At 40.2% G+C, this 19,937-nt stretch overlaps 1 protein-coding gene across 1 annotated transcript; it reads left to right on the top strand.

Annotated features, from left to right (window-relative positions):
* Positions 1 to 1,764: 1,764 nt before the first annotated feature.
* On the top strand, positions 1,765 to 18,795 carry LOC131401794 (membrane cofactor protein-like). The gene is made up of 7 exons (XM_058536938.1): positions 1,765 to 1,924; positions 7,788 to 7,976; positions 8,553 to 8,655; positions 10,938 to 11,020; positions 11,858 to 12,055; positions 17,712 to 17,901; positions 18,774 to 18,795. Exons 1-7 carry the CDS (start codon positions 1,804 to 1,806, stop codon positions 18,793 to 18,795), a joined length of 906 nt encoding a protein of 301 aa, XP_058392921.1. The 5' UTR covers positions 1,765 to 1,803.
* Positions 18,796 to 19,937: the final 1,142 nt, after the last annotated feature.

Here is a 19,937-nt window from a genome sequence, read left to right on the forward strand (position 1 = left end):
TCTCAAATTTCTCTTTTAAGATTGGAATTTTGACCACACTGCTCCACAGGAGCAAGGTTAAGCATTTGTGGCAACATATGGTAGATGAGGAATGAGCTAGAGTCTGTACCAAGCTTAAGACCTGTGTGCCCAGGGCAGATGCAGGGGCAGAGAGGGCGATGCAGGTAAAGAAGCAGACTCCGAAGACACAGCCGTGTGCTGAAGGTCATGGGACGGTTCAAAGATGAGGCAGGTAACAGACGATGTGGGGAAGTCCTGTGAGGTAGAAAGGGAGCCTCTCTACCTGTCTTCCTTAAGGAGAGAGGCCATGCTGAAGCCTTCTCCTTAAGGAAGAAGAGAGGCTTCAGCGTGGCCAAGGAAGCACTGCCATGTCTTGGAGTGTACAACCCTTCTTTGCATCTTGACTGTGATTATGGGAGGAGGACATGCTATCTGAAGCTGACCCTCCTCCAAACCACCAGCTCCTGTTTACGGGCCCCTGTCATAATCATGGTTCAGAAAAGAGACTCAAGGAAATATTTTGTCTGTTATGAGGGACTTGTATGTTTTCTGGAACAAGGCTCTTTTGGTTTAGTTGCTCAACTCTGAGAACACTTTTCCTTTGGCAAAAGAGCAATGAGGAAACGTCAAGTTACATTAGTCTCTCTCTTACCTACTCAATGTCTTAGTTTATGCCATACTTTCTTGTGCGCAACAAAGCAACCACAACAGAGAGCAATAAATACTTTTTTTGAGCTTGTAATCTATGTGTAATGCTAGCATCATGATTATCAGCATATAAATTCTGAGTAGTTCAGTTGTCAACCAGGTTGCCATCTAAATCAAAATATCCTGTTATTTCAGTGTCCTTCCTTGACAGTGTGCTATAAAGCTGGAGAACACCTCGAATTAAAAGGTTAGTTGCAAAGGAGCCAATGCATTTCAACAGAATATCTGAGACTCATAAAATCTTTGAAGTGACTTCACAGAGATGCAAATATGTGCACTTGAAGATGCTGAAGCTCTCCCAGGATCTGGTAAAGCTCCCTCCTCCCAGTTTGGATTGTTGTCACTCCTTCACCCTCTTTCCTTGTACTGAAAGCACACACGGTCTAGTCAGGGGAAAAGACTGCACTTAGGAAATGTAAACAGTTTCCATTACTTCAAGGAAGAAGCTGTTGCTTAGGATTTCTGTTTATATGTCTTTCTGTCTTAGCTTCTTTTTTTTTGATAGGGCCGAACCCACTCTTTTTAGACCTTTTGGACTAAAATTTATGCTACATCAGTTTTCACTTTCTCTAGGAAAAAAGTAACTTCTGTTTATGTGAAAGGCATGAAATGATTTTAGGAGAGGAGTCAAGAGAAATATCTGGGAAAAAATTAAGCTGTGGATATTTCTTAAGCCCTATTTCCAAAGCACTTTGTACTATGCTCTGTATAAAAACATACTAATATTTAAATAGAATATTTTTTATACTAAAAGTAACTAGCTTCCTTTCGTTTGGATTCAAAATACACCAAATTAACTAAGAAAGCATGACATTTAGGAATTTATTAAGGTAATAAACATGCGTTGACACTTTCTAAATAAGCGGTCCTGGAGTCTTGAATGGATCCATGTCTTTATAGATCCAGGCTTAACGCGTCACCGCGCGTCGATGCCCCGCCTTGCAGCCCGCTGATTGGCCCCGCCCGACACAGGCCACGCCCACCGGCCGTTCCGACACTTGACACTTTGCAAGCCTGGAGATTATTGTGTCTCATAACCAGACTCCAGAAGGTTCGCTGGGCCGGCTCTCAGGAATCCCGCCGATCTCCCCGAAAATGACGGCGTCTTGCGCGCCGCGCACGGCGCCTCCCTGCCGCCCCGAGAGCCACTTCTCTTCTCTGGGCCTCGTTGGGGTCCTTTTGGGGGCCCTAGTGCTCCTGCTGCCCGTGTTCTCCGGTAGGAGCCTGGAGAGGGTGTGCGCTCTGGCGGCGAACGGAGCGGGTCGGGGAGCGGGCGGACCGGAGCCGAGGGCGGGGGAGCCTCGCTCGGTGGGTCGGGTGGGAGGCGCGGGGCTGGGTCGAGCCGGGCCGTGCGGAGTTGGCGCTCCGTGGCCAGGCTTCCCCCCGGGTGGTGCTGTGCGGGGCTCCGGGGGGGTGAGGACCGCGTAGTGCGGGGGGCGGAGGCGTGCTTGGTGGTCGGCACTGAGCGGGGCGGGGTGGTGGGTGCGGCCGGCGTTTACCGGGGCCAAGCCGCGTCCCTGGCCAAAGCTTGCAGGGCGGTGCCCGCGCTGAGCCAAGTCGGGGTGGGCGCGCGGACCGCTGCTTGCGGCGAGGGCTTGCTCTGGAGTGCCCGGGTGCGCGGGGCTGTTGCTAGGACTCGGGCTGTGCCCGTGGGGAGGGTTTGTCCTTGTTCCCTGGGCAGGGTGGTGCCTTGTTGAGAGGGGTGTTTGTGCCCCGCTGGGCTGGGCTGCGGAAGCCCCGGCGCGTGTTCTCGGGTGTGGGCTTTATGGAAGTGGCCAGCCCCGCGGTGCCGAGTGTGGGGCAAGGAGGCTCGCTGCTCGCTTTGTAAGGGGCCTGGGAAGTGCGTGGTGTGCCTGTAGCGCTGGGGTGAGAGCAGGCTCTGGGGGCCTGGGGTTTAGAGGGTTTAGGAAGGGCGCCATGCTTTTGTACCTGACTATCACAGGCTCTTGTTGCGCAAGATCGTGTTGGTATCCGTTTGCAAGCTGTTGCTTTTTTTCTTTTTTTTTTTTTTGGCCGTGTAGTTATATTCCTGTTCCCATCCAGTACAGACAGCCAATTTTATTACTGAATGGCTTTTTAGCATTGTTCCCTTCTTGTCATTAGGTTGGATCATATTTGAGGGGATATCCAAAGTAACCTAAAAATCATTGGTAGAGAAACCTAGTGAGAAATGATTATCCTAAGAGATGAACGATAAATGTTAATCTGGTTTTCCCCTACAGCTCAAAAACTATAGCTGAAGGCCCATCTACTTTGTTTCGTGTTTCATTTAATGGAAATAAGTACTTTAAAAATATATATGGCAAAAAAGAAATGCTTATTGTATAAAACTTAGTCAAAGGGCAACCATTTTTAATACTTTGGTGTATTTCTTCTGTCTTCATATGCACATGTGTTTCTATGCCCAACTTATTTTCAGGGTCCTATTAGATAGTTTGGATGCTGAATTGTTTCCTTAGCAGGATTCATTCCACAAAGATCTGCCTTCGCTGCTCCAGGTCCTGTGCTGGTCCTGAGGATACACTGGTTAACAATGACAAACCATTCCTGTTTTCATGATCTTTATTTCTCTGTTTGTGCGCACACACACGAATATAAGCAGGGACTGTGTTTTGCTCACTGTTGTATCCCAGTAGGTAATCAAGAAATAGTTGCTAAAATTTATTGGGAGTGGCAGACAGTAACCAATACATAATACTAATGAGTATGGTATAACCCAAGAGAGGTGCTCTGGAGGAAAGGAGAACCAGTCTCTGAGAGCATTTAACAAGTGGCTGGAGGCAGGGAAGACTTTTCTGCTCATCACACAGGCCGACTCTGCCACTTTGGGGCTTCTGCACTTGTATTCCCTCAGCCTTGGAACATGGTCCTCCTGCCTCTTGCATAAGTGGCTCCTGCTTATTCTTCAAATTCATTTGAGATGCTACCCCCTCAGAGGGACCTTCTCTGACCACCCTGTCTCAGATGGACCCCCACACACTCTCCAGCTTAGATCCCCCCTAACTTGTAGTCACCTTTCCAAAACTATCTTTTTTGTTTTCTCCCCGCTAGAATGCAGAGATGTTGTCTGTCTTGTCACACTTGTGGTTGCAAACGTCCATTTTTTTTGCCTCCATGTCAACATTCTTTTATTACTATTAAATACCAGAAAATTAAGTATACTATTCAGCAGGAGCTTAGAGCTCAGGAAAAAATGCCTCTAAGAGGAAGGTCTTTTAAAGTGCCATGCTTAGGATGGCCTTTCTGTGGTGTCTAAAAAGCTAAGGCTGGGACAGCTGAGGTCAGAGAGGCTCTGTCTTCCCTGTTAGTAGACTCTCCAGGTCTCACAGTATTGCAGACTTGCTTGTTACAGATCATGACCAAGTTCATTCCTATGTAGGAGGGGGGTGGGTGGTGGAACAGTGGTAGTAAAAAGAACATAAAAGGAGTTGTTAAAGAAGAATAATTTTTATTTATATTTTTATTTTTTGTGAGGAAGACCAGCCCTGAGCTAACATCCAAAGCCAGTCCTCCTCTTTTTTGCTGAGGAAGACTGGCCTGGGGCTCACATCCGTGCCCATCCTCCTCCACGTTATATGGGACGCTGCCACAGCATGGCTTGCCGAGTGGTGTGTCGGTGCGCACCCGGGGTTCCACATGGGCGAACCCCGGGCCACCGCAGCGGAGTGCATGCACTTAACCGCTTGCACCACCAGGCCAGCCCCGAAGAATAATTTTTAGAATAGGCTTAAAGCTAGAAGTTGAAGGAGACTTTGCAAGTTATTTAAAATAGAGTAAAATACATAACTGAAATGAATAGGATGCATCATGGAAGGTAACAAAACTAGAAAAGAAGAGGAGGAAAAACAAAGTTTAGGTTAAGGTTGAAAGGTAAAATCAGGAGAGGTGTGAGACTTAGAGGAGTAAAAATGAGAAGTCGCTATGTTGGGCAGGAAAGAATGCAGAAAAATTAAAAAATTTCCCTTTTTTTTTTTTTTGGTGAAGAAGATGGGCCCTGAGTTAACATCTGTGCCAATCTTCCTCTATTTTGTATGTTGGTTGCCACCACAGCATGGCTTGATGAGTGGTGTGTAGGTCCACTCCTGGGATCCGAACACCCAGACGCCGGCCGCTGAAGCAGAGCACGTGAACTTAACCACTACGCCACAAGTGTGGCCCCTAAACATTTCAATTTTGAAGCAGCTCATGAAGAGAAGATTGTGTAAGCAGACACTATTGTACCTGGGAGGCTGGTCATCTCAGAGGTAGTGGCCAAATGTTATGAGGTCGCAGAAGGGAACATTTGTCAAATTTTGGGAGCAGTCTCATTCCTCCAGAAGGAGTCTGCTTTTTTGGACAAAACCCACAATCTCCTGTTATGGGGAGATCTCTTCCGTCTACTTCAGGTCTTTTCTTTCTTTCCAGGAAAGAAGCCAAGATCAATAAGTGCTTACACAGTAGTTACTTAGTTTCCTTCCTCTGCATATTACAGTGCAGAGAGCAGTCCTTATCTGGTCATTTGCTAAGTTACCAGAATCCTGGGAGATGGGCAACAAAAGAAATTATGTAGCCAAATCTCTCTCCAGTGCGTCAAGCTTTAAGATAATTATCTTCTTGTCTGGAAGATGAGACTTGAGCAGGAGTTGCTGCTGAGCAGGGAGGAAGGGTGTTCTGAGCAGAGGGAGGAGTGTGAGCAAAGACTCAGAGATGTGACAAGGCTCGGGGATTCGTGGACTGCCAGGCTACCCAGAGAGGCAGCAGTAGGGCCAAGGAGGCGAGAGAAAGGAGAGGACTAGATCACAGAGTGATTGTGAAAAGCAGCAGGATAGTCAGGAATGAACAATCACCATCATAAAATTCAGACACGATGTTATTACCTGACCTTTTAGGGCTCCTGGAGCCCTTCTGTTTGACTTAGCACAATGCAGATCTAGACTAGGGTTGCTGTAATTTCCCAGGCTCAGTAGAAGACCGTTTCTTGAGGACTAACTTGCAGACAGAGTGTGTTGGTATAAGCACGCGAGGGTCCAGATGGGAGGCCGGGCCGGGAAGCAGTGTTGGTAGGAACCAGGCTGCCTGGCTTGGCTCCTGGGTCTGCTCCTACGGGAATGTTTCTTGGGCAAGTTACTTCACCTTACTGTGCCTCAGTTTGCGCATCTTAAGGAGGGGGAAATAGGACCCAACTCATAGGATGATTATGAAGATTAAGTTAGTTTAAAAGCACATAAAATATGGTTGGCACAAGTAGTGCTTAAATTTGCTATTTCTAAAGTAATTGCTATCATCACTATTGTTGTAAGAACCAACTACTGGAATCTTGCATTACCATACTTTAGGCAAAAATATAACCCTCAGTATTTGAAGTTTACCTTTGATAATGTTAAAATACCATTTCATATAATAGCAGTAATGAAAAATGGGTTCTTGATAAAATAATAAAACATAAATATTTTGACATAAAAAAATTTAAAACTGGGATAAAAGGATTTCTCTATAACTAAACCAATGAAATAAAATTGAAGACAGGCATAAAAACAGTAAAGAAAAAAAATCATGGTTTGCAGATAGCGCTGAAACAGGTTGGCTGAACAGTAAAGAATTTGAATTTGGACCTTAGAGTGTATAGAACTGAGACCCGTGCTCAGTCAGCTCTGGCCTGAGGTCCTAGAAATGCAGTGATGAGTGAGACATGGTCCTCAAGAAGGTGACAGTCTCACAAGGAGTGTCAACAACAAAGAATTACAATATGCAAAGTGCTGTGAAAGAAGTAAATTGGGGCAGCATGAGGACACCTAACCCAGTGTTTTGACTGAGAGATGTCAGGAGGTTAAAGGAAGAAGTGGCGTCTAGGATGAAACTGAAGGATGAGCGGGTGGGAGGAATGGCAGGGTCTCTGGTCAAAGCTGGAGTAAAATGGTGCATGGAGGCCGAGAGTGCTAATGTCATTTAAGTAACTTGACGGGCTCGTCATGGAATGGAATATGGCTTGAGAATAGTGTGCAAGAGTGAGCAGCGTCCTGATAGTGACAGGTTTTAAGAGTCTGTTAGCCGTGTTAAGGAGGCTTAGACATTATCTTGAGGGCAATGGGGAGCCATTGACAGGCATGTGACTTGGAAGAGGGTTGGTCATATCAATATTAGTCTAGTTTCAATGTGAGGAATTGCTGAAGTAGAAATGACATTATTCTAAGGAGAAAAAATCCCTCCCTCCAAAAACAAATGTACACAGGTAAAAAATTTATCTAAAAGCATAGCAGTATAGTAGCTTTACTGTAGGGATAATTGGATAAACAGCTCAAACCGCTACCTCAGGGAGCTTCTGAGGGAATGCACGCTCCATAGAGCAGCAAAGGAAGATTAAATTATATAAAATAATGTCCAAGAAAGCAAAACGTTTTTCATGTAAGACTTTTCAAAGTAGTTCATTTTGATATTTAAATGGCATCTATTCACTTACAAAATGCTCCATTCACTAATACGAAAGATATGAAATGATGTCTTCTATTTTCAAGTACCTGAGTCCATATTCATGTTGATCCGTGAAATCCACGGTGCTCATTTCATCATCGCCTCTTACCGTAGCATTTCGTGAGCACCCGCTGGGTGCGGGGTGTAGTAGAAAAAGAAGGCATGTGGTCCCTGACCTCTAGGAACTTGCCTCCTGAGAGGAGACTGAGCCTGAAGTGACAAGTGATCATGAGTTTGTGTTTCCAACTATGGAAGCGTAATCCCAGCAGAATGTTACATACTATAGAAGACTTCTTAGAGGAGCGGTGAGTTTTGGAAGGAATTTAGAAAAAGTGGGGAAGGATGCAAACCTATAAATATATTTTAAAACCAAAACCCTTGATATTGTCTCTTCAGTTTACTGTTGAATGGAAATTCACCTTATTCCCCAACAAACCAAAAGCTAATAGAATGTTATTTAAAATAAAGCAACACACATCATCCGTAAGTATCACCCTTTAGGTAAAAGCCTGGGCCAGTCATTGAACGTCTTGCCAAGAACCTTTCCATTTATTCTGTACTACCTGCCTGCTGCCAGGCTGGTGAATGAGGTAAAATTCTTTATTTTTGTGTTCTTATCCTCTTCTTCCTAGATGCCTGTGGTGATCCACCAAGATTCAATTCTATGAGGCTGAGGGGTGTCACTCAATCCTCTTATAGTCCTGGGGACACAATAGAATATGAGTGCCGTCTAGGATACAAGCTCAAGAGACCTCCTCCTCCTACCTCTGCTGCCTGTCAGTCTGATAACACATGGACACCTCTCCAGGAGGCTTGTACGAGTAAGCAAACAAAACTTTTTTTTTTTTATCGCTCTAGAGATAGTCACATATTTTAGGGTGCATATTCCACTAGTGCAATGAAGGTTTTTTCATGTGAATGTAGGTTTTAGATAGCAATGTATATTTTCAGGCTTTGAAAAATCTCCAGAGAATCTTTTTCTTGGCAGTTGGTTACCTAGGTAAGTCTGAATCCTAAGTTTGGCCTTATAATAGTTAAAGAAAATAAATAATAGTCCCATGAATTCAAAAGAAGAGTTTTGATTTGGATTCAAATCTGTTTTAAAATTTGTATAAAAGAATGAATTTGAGGGGCTGGCCCCATGGTATAGCGGTTAAATGCGTGCACTCCACTGCTGGCAGCCCGGGTTCAGATCCTGGGTGCGCACCGAAGCACCGCCTGTCAGGCCATGCTTTGGCGGCATCCCATATGAAGTGGAGGAAGATCGGCACGGATGTTTGCTCAGGGTCAGTCTTCCTCAGCAAAAAGAGGAGGATCAGCATGGATGTTAGCTGAGGGGTGATCTTCCTCACAAAAAAAAAAAAAAAAAAAGAATGAATTTGAAAATTATCTTTTAGGAAAATCATGTCCAGAGCCAGGAGAACCCATAAATGGCCAAGTAGAATATGTAAATGGAACTTTGGAGTTTGGTTCACAGATTCACTATGTTTGTAATGAGGGGTAAGTAAGATGCTTCTTAGAAGAAATAAGGTAAATGTTATGAATTTCATTGTTCTTTTTTGGCATACTTCTTGCGACAGTTGACAGCACAGGGGTATAGGCGAGCGTAATACTTGCAGATCATCCTGTAGCAGTAGTATTTCTGGGTGAGCTGGCACCAAGTACGTGGTGGACTCTTTCTGAATACTGTACCCTGTGAGAGTGCGACTATCCTCCAGCTATTTGCCTGCGAAAATCAGACACTGTTGGTGGGTAGGATGCCCTTATTGTCTTGGATTTTGGTTTTGACATTCTCAGTAGTGTAACTGGAGTCAACCTCAAGAGAGATGGTCTTGCCCATCAGGGTCTTCATAAAGATCTGCATCTCTGTGTCTGCCGCTCAGCCCCTCACTGTAGAAAAAGATAGTGGCAGTAGTGGAAACCACTGAATTGCTGCCACGAGCACCTGTGTAAGACAGTTATTTTAAAGTCTTTGTTTAGTAAATCTACCGTGAGGTCTTCTTCAGGGGCCATTTCTGTTGATTTATTTTTCCTTTCAGTGGGCCATACTTACTGTTCCTTTGTATACCTTTTGATTTTTCATTGAACTGGACATTTGAATCTAATAATGCAGTACTCTAGAGAAACTACCCCCTTTCTTAAGGCTTGATGTTTTATTGTTTTTTGGTTTTATTTTTTTATTGTTGTAGAGTGTCTCTGTGTTGAGGATCAGCCTGACGTATAAACTGAAGGTCTTCTCAGGTCTTTTCTGAGCCTTTCCCTGGACCTGTATAGTCACTGTCTGATTTTCCCCTCATATGCATTTGCTTTTCAATGTTCTAGTTTGTAATGTCTGGCTGTTGAAGGGGGAAAAAGTGAAAAATGAAGGGGGCAGCAAAAGGCGCTGGATCTTTAAATCCCTTGAAGGTCACTTCAGCCAGCATGGAAGGGGCTTGCAAAAGTGCGCGTAGGTGTGACAGCAATGGCTTCCCACCCCTTTGTCAGTTTCTCTATGATCAGAAGCAGCACTCAGTGATAAGAGCACAGATCCCCGATAATTGGAGGACAGAGTCCTTTTTGCCCAGGCTGGCTCCTACAGGCTGCTTCTTAGCTGCTCCAGGGACACATGCACAGTTGCCTGTTAGGGGTCGGGTTGGGTAGCTGCCACTGTGCTAGGAGTTGATATTGAAGGATATTAAGGCTAATTACCTGTCTAAGTCTTCCCCGGGAAATTGCAAGCTATCAACAGACTCCAGACTTCGTAAATAGTTACATCAGGCAGATTCTACCAGTGCAGTTGTTGTCTAGGTGGGAAACAGATTCCTGGTGCTTCCTACTTTGCCATCATCCCAGAATCCACTCCTAATATATTCTAATATAGAATCAATGAGTGAGACTTGGGGGAAGAGTCGGCTGGAAGTCTGTACAGTCCGTTTTAGTTACTATTTTTCAATGTGATCAAGTAAAAATATTGAACATCCAGGTAATACTTATAGAGAGAGAGCCTACTAGGCACTTTGAGGAATACCAAAAGGTTAAGACAGAGACTTTTCTCAAGAAGTTATAGCCTTCTTGAGAAATACAATATAACCAGAAAGATGTCAAAGCAAAACAAAAATGAGAAGTACCAAATACATAGAATTACTCATGATCATTACAATGCGAGTCCAGAAGGAGATAAGAGTACTGTGAATTTAAACCATCATGAGATTTCATCCAGTAGTATTCCTGAGCTATTCTTAGATATTCTGATCTAAAGGACATTAGTAAGAGCTAAAACTTACCTGGCACTCACTGTGTGCCAGATGCTACCTCATCTAGTCCTCAGAACACCCCGTGATGTACGTACTATAGCCCCTCTTCATAGATGAGGAACCTGAGCAAGAGAAACATTAAGGGACTTGGCCAAGCTCAAATAACAAGTCAGTCATGGAGCTGGGACTTGAATCCGGCGGGGGGAAGGTTTTGGGCCTGTTCTCTCTACTCACCTGTTGTCCTTACTGAGCAGATGGCGTGAGCAAGGACACAGAAATGAATGTGTGATGTGATTGCCAGAGATAGCAAAGAGTGCAGATGGACAGCTATGACAGATTTATTTAGACATTTTTCCTCTTGGCCAATGTGTGTTCAAATGCAGAAACTCTTTAATTGAATTGCAGGTTTTATTAGCAGTTTCATTGTTTTACAAACTTTTTCTCAAACTATTGTCATGCAGGAAAACAACCATATAAAACTTTTGTTCATTATTATTTGCATCTTGTTAACTAGTAAAGAACACGGTAAGTTTTTCTTTTTTCTTTTAGTTTTAACTTAGTTGGACCAAAAATTCTATATTGTGAACTTGGAGAAATTGCAAGTTGGAGTGACAATCCCCCATTATGTCAAGGTAAGTGTATTCTCTCTTTAGAATTTCGAGCAGCAGTTGTCACACTTTTTGGCCTCAGAACCCTTTTCCCCTTTGAAATTAACAAAGACCCCAACGAGGTTTCCTTTATGTCATTTATATCTTGACATTCATTATATTGGAATTAAAACTAGGATGTATTTTAAATAATTGTTTGTTAATTCATTTTTAAGAACAGTAAGCTCAATACGTGTTACCATATGCAACATATTTTTATGAAACATCAATTTTCCAAAACTAGTAGTGAGAATAGTGGCATTGTTTTACATTATCGCAAATCTCTTCAATCTCTTTCTTAAAGGATGACATCTGGGTTCAGTCTGTTGCATTATCACACAGTTTGTAGCCTCTGGAAAATTTCACCATACATTCATAAGGATGAAAGTGAAAAAAGACAATAATATCTTGGTATTGTAAACCACCAATTTAGCAAATGGATATATTTATAAATTACAAAGCATTTCTCAAGTAGCACTGAGTTTTATTTTTAATCACAAGCATATTTTCTCATTGTCAGCATCTCTTATCATGAGAACAAAAGACAGCATGACCTTGTAGATAAATGGAGATATTTCATATAGATGTTTGATATAGGTATTTAAGAAAATAGGTTTATTTTGAAAGTTGATTTCTATGTTAATGGTTTGAATTTGGGATGATATGATGTCTCATAGAATCCTTCTTCTAAATGGATATTGGATTCATGACTAGATTTTACAAATCATATGTTAATGAATCTCTTGAAAGACTTTGCTAATGCTGTCTTAATCTTTTACCTTTCCTTTTGCCTTTCATGCCTTCTTTTTTTCCCTTTTTAAGAGATCTATTGTAGACCACCTCCAAAAATACAAAATGGAAAATACACCAGAAGCGACCAGGAGGAATTTAGATACAAGGATGTAGTAACTTACAGTTGTGATCCTTCAAATGGAACAGATGAATATTCACTTGTTGGAGAGAGCAGGCTCGTTTGTTCTGGGCATGACAAATGGAGTAGTGACCCTCCTAAGTGTAAAGGTAAAAATATTTCCATTTATTTCTATCTTCATTTGTAAATACTGTAGATATACTTTAGAAATAGTTCTACCTACAGGTAATTAAAACAGTCATATGTGCTTCCTCCTCCTGTTAAATTGACTTCTAATTTAATTTAATATAGGTCAAATTGAGTCAAAACAGTTCTCGTTGCAGAGTTCCCCACCCCTCACCTCCCGTGTTCTTGGCATTTCAATTTTACATTCTGAACTACTGTGTACATGCCTGAGTTAGGATTTTTTTCTTGAAAATATCCAAAAACTCAACACGCATTGGCTTAAATATTTAAGGAAGTTTTATCATGTATTACAAGAAGTCTGAGAGTTCTGGCTATAGGAAATGGTGAAGTACTAGCTGTCTTACTGATAAGATTGAAAAATGTGATAAAAAATATTTAAAAAAGACTATTTCAGGCACTAGAGAATGACGAAAAGCAGGGAGACAATGGAGGGGATTTGACTCTTGAAAGAAAGGAACCACTGAATAACAATGAAATATTTACTCTTTTCAAGTGCGCTTGGAACATTCTCTAATACCATGTTCTAGGCAATAAGATAATTTTTAACAAATTTCAAAAAGTTGAAATCATTCACAGTACGTTGTCTGATCACAATGGAATGAATGTTAAAATCCAATAAAGATTATCTGTAAAATCCCCAAATATATAAAAATTATACAAAACACTACTAACAATTGAGTCAAAGAAGTAGTCACAAAGGATATTAGAAAGTGTTTTGAAATGAATAAAAATGAAAAGACAACATATCAAAATTTGTGAGATACAGCAAAAGCATTGCATAGAGGATATTTATAGCATGAAATACTTATATTAGAAAAAGAGAAACGTCTCAAATTACTAGTGTAAACTTCTACCTTAAGAAAATAAAGAGAAGAGCAAATTATACCCCAAACTAGAAAATAGAATGAAATAAATAAGATAGAAAGAAATCAATGATATCGAAAAGAAAAAAATAGAGAATCAGTGAAACCAAATCTTTTTCTTGCAGAAGAACAGAAGAAAGGATAGCCCCATAGTCAGTATGACATGAAAAAAAGAAGATATAAATTACCAATATGAAGAATGAAAAAGAGGAAATCACTAAATATCCTGAAGACATTTAAAGGATAATAAAGGAACAAAACAAACAATTTTATGCCTATAAATTTGATAACTTAAACCTCATCACAAACAGAACTGCAGGCCCCACGTGCTCATTGGGATATTCTACCAAACATTTAGGGAAAAAATAATAGCAGCTCTACAGAAACTCTTCAAGAAAATAGAAGAGGAGGGAATACTTCTTAACTTATGTCATGAGAAGGGCATTGCCATAATACCAAAACCAGACAAAATCATTGCAAGAAAATAACAAACAACATCCGTAATGAAGATAGAACCAAAACTTCTTATCAATGTATTAACGAATAAAATACTGTCATATATAAATATAAGCATACATCATAATCAAATAGGATTTAACCAATGAATGCAAGGATGATTCATATTCAGAAATTAACTAGTGTAATTTGCCATATGAAGAGACTAGAAAGAGAAAAAAAATCAGATGATCATCTTAATAGATGCAGAAAAAAACCATTTGACAGAATTCATCATCTTTTCCTGATAAAACTCAGCAAACTAGTAATAAAAGCAGGCTATCTGAACGTGATAGAAGGTGCCTACAAAAATCCCACAGCTAACATTATATTTAATGGTAAAAGACTAGTTTATTTCCCACTAGAGTAGGAACAAGACAAGGATGTGTATTTTCACCACTCTGTTCAGCATTGTTTTAGAAGTCTTAGATAGTACAATAAGGTGAAACGTAGAAATAGATAAACATTTCGGAAAGGAAGAAATAAAATAGACTTTATTCACTTATGACATGATTGTCTGTGTAGGAAATTCGAAAGACTGAAGTTTTAGCAAGGTTGCAACACAAGATCAACCTATAGAAATCAACTGTATGTCTATACACTAGCAAAAAACCATTCGAAATTGAAATTCTTTTAAGGAGTATTTACAACAGCTCCAAAATACACAAAATACTTGCATATAAATCTAACAACACATGTGCAAGATTTGAATGGTAAAAACAACTAAACACTTATAAGAGAAGTTAAAGAAGACCTTAATAAACAGAAATTCAGTGGTCATGGATTGGAAGACTCAATATAATAAAGGTGTCATTTCTCCTAAATTGATCTAGAAATTCTGCACAATCCCAATAAAAATCCCAGCAGAACTTTTTGTAGAAATTCACCAACTAATTCTAAAATTTATATGAAAAGCCAACAGAAGTGCAATAGTCAAAACAGTTTTGAAAAACATTAGAGGACTCATTCTACTTGGTGTCAAGACTTATTATAAAACATAACTATAAAGCATATAATGCAGACAGTGTGCTACTGGTGAAAAGATAACCATATAGGGCAATGGAACAGAACAGAGAACCCAGAAATAGACCCTTTCAAAAGTGTCCAGTTGACTTTGTCACAGGTATGCAAACAATTCAGTGGAAAAATGGTAAAATACAGGCACAATTGGACCTCCATATGCAAAAAAAAAGTCAACCCATGTTAGCAGTGTGTACATTTACTCAAAGTAGATCATACAGTTAAATGTAAAACCTAAAACTATAAGACTTTCAGTAGAAAACTTTTGTTACCTAGCCAAAGATTTCTTCAGTACAACCCTAAAAGCATGATCCTTTAAAAAAAAAAAGAATTAATAAATTGGACTTAAAAAGGTCAAAACGTCTGCTCTCAAAAGACACAGTCACAAGAATGAAAACACTGAGCCACAGACTGGGAGAAAATGTTTGCAAAGCACATGTCTGATAATGGACTTCTGTCTACAATATATAAAGAACTCTCTAAACGCAGTAATAAGAAAGCATCTCAGTTTTTTTTAAATAGGGAAAAATTTGAATAGACCTAGTTCACCAAAGAAGATGTATGGATGGCAAAAAAAGTACATATAAAATTGCTCAATATCATTAGTCATCATAGAAATGTAACTTAAAACCACAATGAGATACCGCTATGCTCCTATTAGAATGGCTGAAAGTAAAAATAAAAACGAAAAAGTAAAAATACCATCTACTGGCAAGATATGGAGCAGTGGGAACTCAAATACATTGCTGGTAAGAATGCAAAGTGGTATGAGCATTTTGGAACACAGTTTGGTAATTTCTTGTCAAGTTAAACGTACACTTAACACACAACTCAGCAATCCAAGTAAAATGGAACACATGTTCACATAGAAACCTGTGTGAGAATATTCATGAAAGCCTTAGTCATAATCGCCCCACACTGGAAACAGCCCACATGTTTTTCAATTGGAGAATGAATAAACAACCACAATATATCCATGCAATGAGATACGACTTCGCAATAAAACAGAATGAGCTTCTAATCCATTTAGGAACAGGAATGAATCCACATGCGTTACATTAAGTGAAATAATCCATACTCAGAGGCTGTGATCCCATTCTGACATTCTGGAACAGCAACAGAATAGAGATAGAAAACTGATCAGTGTTTGCCTCGTTGAGGCTGGCGGTTCATGGGGGTGTGGAGTGTTGATTATAAAGTGGGATGAAGAAATGTTGGGGGGGCCGGCCCGGTGGCGCAAGCGGTTAAGTGCGCGCGCTCCGCTGCGGCGGCCTGGGGTTCGCTGGTTCGGATCCCGGGCGCGCACCGACGCACTGCTTGGTAAGCCATGCTGTGGCGGCGTCCCATATAAAGTGGAGGAAGATGGGCACAGATGTTAGCCCAGGGCCGTCTTCCTCAGCAAAAAAAAAGAGGAGGATTGGCGGATGTTAGCTCAGGGCTGATCTCCTCACAAAAAAAAAAAAAAAAAAAAAAAAAAAAAAAAAGTTGGGGGCTTACGGAACTTTTCTATCTTTATTATGGCGGTAATTACATGATTATTTGCATTTGTCAAAACTCATAAGCTGTACAGTTAAAAGGGTGGGTTTTACTGTATGTGAGTTACGGCTAGTAAATCTAACTTAAAGCAAATCATTAGTGCAATTAACAGCAGTTTAGCACAACAGAGAAAAGCTCAGTGAACCAGAAGTCAGGACAATAGAAATCCAACATGCTTTGGAAAGAAGTATTAAAGAAAGAGACAGGCTTTCAGACCCGTGGGAGAGTAGCAAGGAGTCAAACATACGTGTAATTGGAGTTTCAGAAAGAGAGGAGGAGGAACAGTAGAAACAATTATTTGAATAAATGTAGGCCAAAAATTACCTAATTAGATCTAAAACAACCACCCTATAGGTCCAGGAAATTCAGTGACCCAGCAGGATAAGTAAACTTTTAAAATTTACCAAGAAACTCCCACTAAACTAAACACATCATGGTAAAACTAGTGAAACAAAAGACAAAAGAAAAAGCAGCCAATGACAGGGAGAAAAACATATTATTTTGCCCACCCCCATGTATGAATGACAGCTGACTTCCCTTAAGAAACTGTGGAGGAAGTGTGGACTCCAGAAGACAATAATATCTGCTAATGTGCAGAAAGAGAAACAAAACACTTAAGCTAGAATTCTCCGTCAAGGAGAAATCCTCAAAAATGAAGATGAAATAAAGAAAAACATTTTCAGATATACAGGAACTAAGAGAATTTGTCACTACCCAACCTGCACTACAAGAATTGCTAAAAGGAGTTCTTCAGGCTGAAGGGAAATGATACCTGATGGAAACTCAGATCCTCGGGAAAGGATGAAGAGCACTCTTCTGGCTGAAAAGGCTGGATATCATCTGGCCCTGAGCTATTGCTCAGATTTGATCTCAAAAGATGTTTTCCTGTACTCAGTGCCTAGGCTAGTGTTTTTTTGTTTTTGTTTTTTTTCCAAATTCTGCCAAGCCCATTAATGGGTCCTGAAATCAATCTAGAGGGTCATGACCAGCGTTTACTTCTTCAGAAGTAGAGTGGAATGGGAAATACCAGAGTGCACTGGTATGGAGGCTAAGTACTAACTTTGTTGCAGGCCTGTGTGCTTGTATACTGGTTTACAACGTAAAGTGTGTTTCTTGGTCTCTGGGTTGCAGGCCAAAATGTTCGGGAAGCACTGCCCTAACTCCACTGGCCTTTCTATTTCGTGAACATCCCAGTTCGTGTATGTTGTTGCTACCTATGAACTTTCTTTTTGCATATCTTTGCATGTCTAGCTTCTTTTCTACTTTTAAATTTGAGCTCAAGTATTACCTGCTCAAAAAAGTCTTTCCTACCTTTCTCAAAAAGCAGGGTACTGTAATCGGTGTTTGCATGACCTTAGAAAAAATCCCTAGAGCTAAAGAGATTCTAAAGCTGATTTTGAACTTACCTGGAATTTGTATCTGGTAGTCCAAGTTTTCCCCAAACTTGTCAGTAATGGAAAAAAGTGTAGGAAAGCCAATAAACTAAAATGGCAGTCTATTCTAGGTGGGAAAAGTTATCTAATTTCTCTAAATCTGTTTACCTGGAATTAAAATGCCTACATAACGTTTTGGTTCTTTTAAATTAACGTCTTGCCTTTCATTCCTTGTCTCTTTGTTCCCACTGGAAATTGCTACTTTGTGCTAGTTTTTCTGGTGCTCTGTTAAAGCAGCTTTCCATTAATTCTGTAATTTCTCCACTTTTCAGTGGTCAAATGTGAACATCCAGCACTCGAAAATGGAAGACTGGTATCAGGATTTGCAAGAAAATTTTACTACAAAGAGACGGTCGTATTTGAGTGTCTCCAGGGTTTTTACCTCAGTGGCAGCGACACAGTGGTCTGTGGTGCTGACGGTACTTGGGAGCCTGCGATGCCAACGTGCATTAAAGGTACAAAGTGTCTTCTTCCTTCTTGTTCTTCTTTCTTTCTCAGATTTTATTTCTTTGATGTTAAATATCAGTGGTACAGAATAAGTGAAAAGATAATTTTACTATTTTACTCTGCCTTGTATTCATTTCCACAACACATGTATGACATAAAATCCACAAGGAGGGGGCTGGCCCCGTGGCTTAGCGGTTAAGTGCGTGCGCTCCGCTACTGGCGGCCCTGGTTCGGATCCGGGCGCGCACCGCTTGTCTGGCCATGCTGAGGCCGCGTCCGACATACAGCAACTAGAAGGATGTGCAACTCTGACATACAACTATACAACTATCTACTGGGGCTTTGGGGAGAAGAAAGGGAAAAAAAGGAAGACGATTGGCAATAGATGTTAGCTTAGGGCCGATCTTCCTCAGCAAAAACAGAGAAGGATTGGCATGGATGTTAGCTCAGGGCTGATCTTCCTCACACACAAAAAAAATCCACAAGGAATTCTTCTGTTGTGATTTTGCGTGTTTTCATAGAGTCTTAGCACATTATATACAGCACACAGGCATATAACTTTATAGTGTTTCACTTTTTTATGTGTAAAAATGGATAGCAACCATTTTTGGGAAAGTTGAAGCGTGGAAATTTTTACCTAAATAAGTCAAGAACAAAAGGCATAATTCAGATAAATGAAAAGAAAGCACTAATTCCCAAGTGGGTGATCCAGTCTACATTATTTTGTTTTCCAGTGCTGATTGTTCTCAGTACCAAACCTCTGATTTTGAATCATTCGAGTTTAGTAACACCTGCTTATATTTTTCCAAAATCTTTTCAATTCCTGGTGCAAATGCCAGCGATACCTTCCAAGTGTCTGATTCAAACTGCATTATTTTGTTTTCCAGTGTCGACTTTTCCCAGTACTAAACCTCCAATTTCCAGTGTGTTAGGTTGCGTAACTTCTTGCTTATATTTTTCAACGTCCTTTAAATTCCTGATGATTTTTTTCAAAATCCTTTAAATGTCTGGTGACTTACACTCATTTATTTTTTTTAGTAATGAAAGGAAGGACATATTTACAGCCATTTTAGTTGTTATACTTAGTGATTCTAAAATTATTTGCCATAGTCCACAGATATAAACAGGTATGTAAAGTTGGGCAAGTTATGTAAACTTTCACTATGTTTCCTTATATGTGAAATAATTTAATGCCTTCCTCACTGGGTGACAGTAAAGTGTAAATGGAATGTATTCAAAGTGCTTAGCACAGTGCCTGACATAAAGGAAGCTCTTAAAGGTTGCTCATATGACTTATAGCATCACTTGAATTAATATTAGTGGAGAGGAAGGTCCATGGCTTCTGTTTTTTAATATGTATGTTTTCTGTGTCATCAACTTTGCTCTTTTATTCCTTTTAAAAGTGATCTGTTGACACCTTTATGGCTATCTTCTATTTTGCAGTTTCCTTCTATTGCAATCAACTTCTAAATTGTTTAATAAGCCCTCTTATATCTTTTAATTTTAAGAAAAATCATACTGAATCCATAGGCTAATTTAGACAATACACTAATGATAAATTTGCTTGCTGTACCACAGAATTGTCACAGGAAATGTTACTGGACAGGAAGAAGAATGCTGATGATGTTAAATATAAACTTATAATATTTTGTGATACTACTTTTAATTAGAAGCATTAATATAATTTATATAAGGAAAATTAAGTTATAAGGGCTTTAGTACAAAGGCAGAAAAATCAAACCTATTAATTTAGTGGTCTTTAAGCCTCATTATTTTTTATTCTCTTTTTTTTTTACTTATTTCCATTTCCTTTTTTTTTTTTTCTAGGACATCCCAGTCCCAGTGGAGAATCACTACCGCTTAAGAACTTGAAGACTTCAGGTATTATTTTGGTTACTAATAACCCTGCCTTATGAGACCCTAGAGTTCTTCATGGAAATATCATATTTCAGTTTTCTGTAGTTAAGAGAAGTAACGATGTGTCACAAATTGGTGATAATTGACATTAGTTGTTATTTTAATAGTGCAGAAACCATGACACCTGGAATCGG

The sequence above is a fragment of the Diceros bicornis genome, chromosome 4 (assembly GCF_020826845.1).
Source record: "Diceros bicornis minor isolate mBicDic1 chromosome 4, mDicBic1.mat.cur, whole genome shotgun sequence".
NCBI lineage: Eukaryota > Metazoa > Chordata > Mammalia > Perissodactyla > Rhinocerotidae > Diceros > Diceros bicornis.

What these genes read in the sequence shown, in the direction of transcription:
- LOC131401794 (XM_058536938.1), top strand. Translation starts at nt 1,804, where the DNA reads ATGACGGCGTCTTGCGCGCCGCGCACGGCGCCTCCCTGCCGCCCCGAG. An exon ending in CCTGCTGCCCGTGTTCTCCG is followed by an intron (nt 1,925 to 7,787) that starts GTAGGAGCCTGG and finishes TCTTCTTCCTAG; the next exon opens with ATGCCTGTGGTGATCCACCA. An exon ending in CACTATGTTTGTAATGAGGG is followed by an intron (nt 8,656 to 10,937) that starts GTAAGTAAGATG and finishes TTTTTCTTTTAG; the next exon opens with TTTTAACTTAGTTGGACCAA.